Source organism: Sorghum bicolor, chromosome 5 (genome assembly GCF_000003195.3).
Source record: "Sorghum bicolor cultivar BTx623 chromosome 5, Sorghum_bicolor_NCBIv3, whole genome shotgun sequence".
NCBI classification, from domain to species: domain Eukaryota; kingdom Viridiplantae; phylum Streptophyta; class Magnoliopsida; order Poales; family Poaceae; genus Sorghum; species Sorghum bicolor.
The window spans coordinates 15,391,793-15,398,631 of NC_012874.2; the positions used below are offsets into that span (position 1 = coordinate 15,391,793).

Here is a 6,839-nt window from a genome sequence, read left to right on the forward strand (position 1 = left end):
AGTCACTCATCTCAAACTGTGAAGTCATTTCCTTTTTGAACTTGTCTATCTCTGACTTATTCTCACCAGTCACAATCAATCATCAACATATACACCAAGTATCATTGCACTCTTCCCAATACCTCTCTTATAAACTGCAGACTCACTTGAACATTTGCTGAAACCCAGCAATTTCAAAGACTTATCAAGCTTTATATTCCAGGCTCTGGGTGCTTGTCTGAGCCCATATAAAGCTTTACTCAGCTTCAACACCATCCTCTCTTTTCCCTTTTCCACATCCTTCTGGCTGCACAACATACACCTCTTCCTCCAATTCACCATTGAGAAAGGCTGTTTTGACATCAAGATGATGAACTTGCCAGCCCCTGTTAGCTGCTAGAGCTAAGATCATTCTGATTGTGTCAAGTCTTGCAACTGGAGCAAAAACTTCATCAAAGTCAACACCCTGTTGTTGCACATATCCCTTTGCTACAAGTCTGGCTTTATGCTTCACAATCTCCCCATCTGCATTTTTCTTCAACTTGAAAACCCACTTGAGCCCAATTGCCTTTTGCCCAGGTGGTAACATTGCCAGTTCCCAAGTGCCATTCTTGCAGATTGATTGCATTTCACTATCCATTGCTTGTATCCAGTTAGGATCACCAGATGCCTCGCTGTAATTTGAGGGTTCCTCCATCACAGTGAGTAATGCAGCTGTACCCACTGCATCACCCTGCATTTCAAAATTCTCTTCTCCATCAGAGTCTGAACCAAGATCAACAATTTGTGAGTGTTGATACACTTCATCTAAACTCCTAAACTTCCTGGGTGTCTCATCATAGTCATCACTATCCATGGCTTCCATCATATCCTGATCCCAGCCTCAACTGTGACCTGACTGCTGTCCTGATTCTGCTTGCATTTCTATTGTCGGATTTTGGACAGACTCAGTCTGTCCATCAGACTGCACTGCAGATGCATCTCCCCCTCCAACAAAGTGTTGTCCACCAGTATTCTCAGCAGTCTGACCAGCTTGACTACCCTGAGGTGCAACAACATCTCCCTCATCATTATTCAGATCACCATCAGAGTACCACTGACCCATCTCCATCTCAACTGAAATTCCTTCAGTTTCAGCAGCTTCCCAGTCCCACTTTTCTATTTCTTCAAACACAACATCTCTGCTAACCACAATTTTGTTTGTTTGAGGATTATACATCATGTGAGCCTTGCTGCCTTCCTCAATGCCAAAATACACCATTGGCACACTCCTGTCCTCCAGTTTCTTCAAATGTGGCTTTACTGTCTTCACATGTCCCTTGCACCCAAAGATTCTCAAATGGCCAAGATGAGGCCTCTTGCCATTCCAAGCCTCATATGGTGTTCTATATCCCATAGCCTTTGTCGGTAGTCTATTGAGCAAATAAACTGCATGTGTCACTGCTTCTGCCCAAAACCTTCCTGGTATCTTCATACTCTTCATCAGGGCTCTTGTTATCACCATTACAGTTCTATTCTTTCTCTCCACCACACCATTCTGCTGAGGTGTGTAAGGAGCAGTGAACTGCCTTTTGATCCCTGCTTGATCACAGATTCTCTGAAAAATTCCATTTAGAAACTCTCCAGCTCTGTCTGACCTGAGCACTTTAATCTTGTCATTGCAATTATTTTCAACTTGAGCCTTGAATTTCACAAAAGCTTCCACTGCTTCATCCTTTGATTTAAGCATATATACTGAACACCATCTTGTGCAATCATCAACCAACAGCATAAAATATTTATTGCCACTTACTGACACTGGATTAATAGGGCCACATAGATCAACATGAATTAAACCTAGTGGCTCTTCTGCCCTCCACACCACTGATCTAGGAAAGGATGATCTAGTCTGTTTAGCTGCTAAACAAGACTGACACACTTGATCTGGTTTCTGAATTAGTGGGACTCCACCTGCCATTTCTTTATCAACTAGTTGCTTCAAAGCATGAAAATTGACATGACCAAGTCTGCCATGCCACAGCCAACCTTGATCTTCTAAGCTAGTCAACAAACAGACAGGTTCACCAACACTGAGACCAATTTTGTACATCCTATTTCCAGTTCTCTGAACACACATGATCATCCTATGTGGTACTTTTTCAGTAACAGTAATGATATCATCATCCATCACAACAATATGACCATTTTCAGTCAACTGCCCTAGGCTAATCAGATTAGCTCTAAGCTTAGGAATGTAATAAACATTTCTCAGCACCCATTTGTTCCCACTATTCCCTTCAAACACAATTGAACCAATTCCCTGGATATCAACTGAAGAACCATCACCAAATTTCACCTTACCTAGAAATGTAGAGTCCATCTCCAGAAACTTCTTCCTGTCTCCTGTCATGTGATTGCTAGCACCACTATCAAGGTACCAAGTGTCACCAGTAGGTTCACCATTCCCAGTGAAATGAAGCTCTGGCTGCATTGGACCACCATTCAGGCATAGTTTGTTCTGAACTTTCAGATGTGGATTCTTGCCTGAATTTAACACCTCCAGCTCTGCAACCAGCACAGATGGTTCTATCTCAGCTTTACTATGGTGAGCTTCCTCCTCCTACTTCTGATTTGGACACCGATTGGCATAATGTCCAAACTGTTTACACTTAAAACACTTGATATGACTCTTATCTTTTCTTTCTGTGCTTCCTGGATCACCACGACCACTTCGACCTCCCCAGCCTCCCCCTCGACCTCTTCCACGGCTACCACTGCCCTGTGATCTTCCACCACCAGAGCTCTCACCGGCCAACTTATTCTGCCGTGCATCCCATTCAGCCTGAGTGAGAAGCACATGGCCATTCTCTGAGCGCACACCACCAGCTCCCCGCTTGGTGCGCTCCTCATATGTCCTAAGTCTGCCGATTGCATCATCCAACACCATGGTTTTCAAGTCACAGAACTGCTCGATCCCAGCCACACACTGGATGAATCTCTCTGGTACAATGTTGAGCAACTTCTTCACCATAACCGTCTCATCCAATGTTCCTCCCAAGTTGCCATACCTGACTGACATTGCCGTCAGTTTCCCGGCAATCTCGTCAATCGAGTCTGTTTCCTTCATCTCAAATGCATCGAACTCAGACTTCAAGTTTTGCAGGCGCGCGTCTCTCACGCGTTCTGCGCCTACAAACCTCGCCTTGAGAGCATCCCAAACCTCCTTCCCTGTCTTCTTCTTCGCGACTTGCATCAGGAGATCATCGAACAAGCACTGAAACAGATGGGTTCGTATCTTCTTGTCTTTGGTTACCTACGTCGCTGTTTGCGCCGCCGTCAGTGCTATCGCCGGATCTGTCTCTCGCGGTTCCACGATCTCCCACCACCCCTGCTCCTCCATGATCGCGCCAACTCGGATACTCCAACTGGTGTAATTCGTCGCCATTAGTGTTGGAAACAACTGACGTTGGCCTTCCCCGCCGCCGCGACTCCCTTCACCTACTGTCAGCGACATGGATGATGCTTGGTGGACTCTCGGTGGATAGCTATGAGATTGATGGCTCTGATACCAAATGTTAGCACAGGATCAACAATCTCTAGCTTGAACACACGGTGGCTAAACCTAATCGCAGGATCTTGCAAGATCAAACACAGAAAAGCATGAACTCGGATGAACACCAACGGCAACCGCCAGAGTGACGGTGCTCCTTTTCACCACGCTTTTAGACAAGTGTTTGACACTTACAAACTGACATATACTCCCACAGCATAGTCTGAACACTCAGCTATTTATACCAATAGCTAACACACACGGTTACAATACTGCAATTCAAAATACACACTGATACATCAAGGCAGAAACACACGCAGACGCTCCTGGACGCGGTGACCACGCTCCTCCTGCTCTGCAACCGTTCCCGCCTCTTCTCAAATTCAAATTCTGCTGCATCTATCCCCAAACCAACTTGCTGACAGCGTGTCCCACAACTGAGAACACGTCAAGCTTACACCAACAGTGACTACATGAAATCATGCCTATGCCTGGTGTTCTTTATCTACCAATTCAATTGCTTCATCAAACTTTTATTTTTTGATCTATCATCTTTGTATGTACTTTATTTACGTAGTTAAAAATCTGAAATATGTCTGTTTTTTTCTTGTGTCTTGTGTCTTGTGTATTGTATAAAGCCAAAAGAATCGAGGAAGCAGATCAACGCTTGGGCAGCCAAGGCGACAAGAAACCTTATCACCCAGGTGTTCATCAACCCTGAGGACGACGACAACGATGACACCGTGCATGTCATCGCCAATAATGCCATCTACTTCAAGGGGGAGTGGCGCAACCCGTTCAAGAAGGAGAACACCGTGGACCGTGAGTTCCACCGCCTCGACGGGAGCTCCGTGGAGGTGCCCTTCCTACAGAGCTGGTCGTACCAGTGCATCGCCTGCCACTCCGGGTTCAAGGTGCTCAAGCTGCCCTACGAGTTGATGAACGAGTCCAACTGGAAGCTTTACGACAGCTTACCCAGGTTTTCCATGTGCGTCTTCCTCCTGGACGGCAAGAAGGGGCTGCGAGACATCATGGAGAAGATTGCGTCATCCTTGCCGGCGTTCCTGCACGACCACCTGCCGAAGGAGTATGTCCCCATCGGCCAGTTCAGGCTGCCAAAGTTCAAGCTGAGCTTTGAGAGAGAGATCCAAGATGACCTTATACATCTAGGCCTTGAGCTGCCCTTCGACAAAAAGAAGGCGAATATGGGCGACTTGCTCCACGAGGAAGACACGCGACGCATGCGTGTCAACAGAGTCATCCACAAGGCAGTCATCGAGATGAACGAGGAGGGGAGCGAGGCGGCCGCCGTCACCGTGGAGTCGGACGATGATATGGGTTACTCCATGTTTGATGACTACCCACCACCGCCAAAGCCGGTGAACTTCGTCGCCGATCACCCGTTCGCCTTCTTCATCATCCAGGAGACGTCTGGTGCCGTTGTCTTTGCTGGGCATGTTCTTGACCCTTCTGAGGAAGTGTAGACCTCAGTCTCTCCACCCAAAATACACTACTACAGTCAGGTACAGCAGGGGCGGCTAAATAAGCTCTGTAAGGGCGGCTGGCCCAGCCGCCCTTATGCAAACGCTGTAAGGGCGGTTCAACATCAGCCACATCAGCCGCCCTTACAATGGCCTACTGTAAGGGCAGTTGGAAACAACAACCGCCCTTACTATTGACCACTGTAAGAGCGGTTGGTGCTTCCAGCCACTCTTATAATGAGCATCAGTAAGGGCGGCTTGTGTCTCAGCCGCCTCTATTGTCTGCATTTGTAAGGACGGCTGAATCTAGAACCGCACCTACAGTTATTTTACAGAAAAAAATAAAAATTGCAATAATCAAGTTGACAGCACAGCACAGCACCACATACATATATACATATATAATCATATTCTCAACATCACAGATTCACAACATAAATATCCATACATATACACAACACCACATTTCAAGTCCAAATGTTTCCAAGTCCATTACAAATCCATCAAAAAGAGTCCGAAATTTTTCAAGTACTAATACAAATCGATCACAGTCCATTCCAACAAGTTCACATGTAATCAACGACCTAGACAGAGCCTATCCCACTGACGGAGGTGCTGGTAAAGAGGATTGCTACCTACGCAGAATGTGGGTTATGGTAATCACCTTTGTAATAAACAATATGGTCCATTATAAAGTTGCAAAGGTCACCGACAATCTCTAAGAGGTCATCATCCCTGTAGACATCCCTTTTTAGTCCTTTTGCTTCTTTCCACTACAAGATCGTAAAAGACAAGTTTAGGTCTAGTGTAAAGAAGAGATTGCAAAGCTAAGTGAGAAATACTATGTTTTCATACTACAATCCACTAAGAGATTCAAACTTACCAATTCAGGGTGTCTCCTGTAGCCTTTTGTGTTACTAATGAAAGCACATACATAGTATCCACAATGGAGACTCCCTGGCCTTTGCTTGGGAAACTTTGTTTCAATTTGCAAATGGAGATGTCAAGTATAAGTACTGAAAAATTTAGTAATTTTATGCCAAACTAAGTCGCACTTACCGAACATAGAGATTTGAAACGCAAGTGGCTCCCCAGACCTGGATCATGCCTTCCTTTGTGATTCTTGACATAGGCCCTGAATGCCCTGTTTGAATGAGAATCGATGTGACTTATAGTATGCATAAGTTGATATTAAAGTGAATCATATAAGGTTACTAGGATTACTAATTTGCTTACGTAATGAGAATTGACATGAAGTCTTTATATGTGTGAGGGTCAAAATCTGCAGAATCATAAATCCATGCCATGTTCATCCCGACATCGACACCTATGACTATCTAGTGATTGCTACAACAATTTTAAATAAACACATAAGTACCTTTGCATCAAAATAAGATAAACCGAACAATCGTTAAGTATACAATTAATCGAACTTACTTGAAGTGGTACTAGAGTAGAGCAGCAGCTAGCACTAGTAGTATACTAGTGCAGTAGTGTTGGAGAGAGGATGAGAGTAGAAAAGAGAAGAGAGATAGAAGGAGCAGAGAGGAAGGAGAGGTGAGTAGAGGGAAAGGTTCAAAAAAGGCCTTAGAAACATGTCTACCATCATTTGATCAAAAACTTGGAGCATCAAGGCATCAAAATAGAGAAGTAGGTTGAAGAGAGGAGAAGAGAGAGCAGCAGTGCTTTAGTAGTAGCAGCAGTAGCAGAAGAGAGGAGAAGATAGGAGAGAGAACTGACAAAGGAGACAAATTTGTAATCGGTAGTAGTAGTAGAAGAAGATGAAACTCATGTGCCCTCAAATTAGCGGGTTGCTGCTTTATAGAGCCATCCGCTGCTTTGTGGTGATC

General features: G+C 44.9%; 2 protein-coding genes and 1 long non-coding RNA gene across 3 annotated transcripts; 1 reads left to right on the plus strand and 2 right to left on the minus strand.

Moving 5' to 3' along the window:
- LOC110435886 lies at positions 863 to 3,211 on the minus strand. The gene is made up of 3 exons (XM_021461982.1): positions 2,767 to 3,211; positions 2,032 to 2,523; positions 863 to 1,713 (listed from the first exon to the last, which is right to left on the minus strand). Exons 1-3 carry the CDS (start codon positions 3,209 to 3,211, stop codon positions 863 to 865), a joined length of 1,788 nt encoding a protein of 595 aa, XP_021317657.1.
- LOC8071598 (putative serpin-Z5) lies at positions 3,515 to 4,992 on the plus strand. The gene is made up of 2 exons (XM_021461983.1): positions 3,515 to 3,532; positions 4,147 to 4,992. Exons 1-2 carry the CDS (start codon positions 3,515 to 3,517, stop codon positions 4,990 to 4,992), a joined length of 864 nt encoding a protein of 287 aa, XP_021317658.1.
- LOC110435594 lies at positions 5,892 to 6,274 on the minus strand. The gene is made up of 3 exons (XR_002453365.1): positions 6,226 to 6,274; positions 6,049 to 6,133; positions 5,892 to 5,965 (listed from the first exon to the last, which is right to left on the minus strand). It is a non-coding gene; the product is annotated as an uncharacterized LOC110435594 (long non-coding RNA).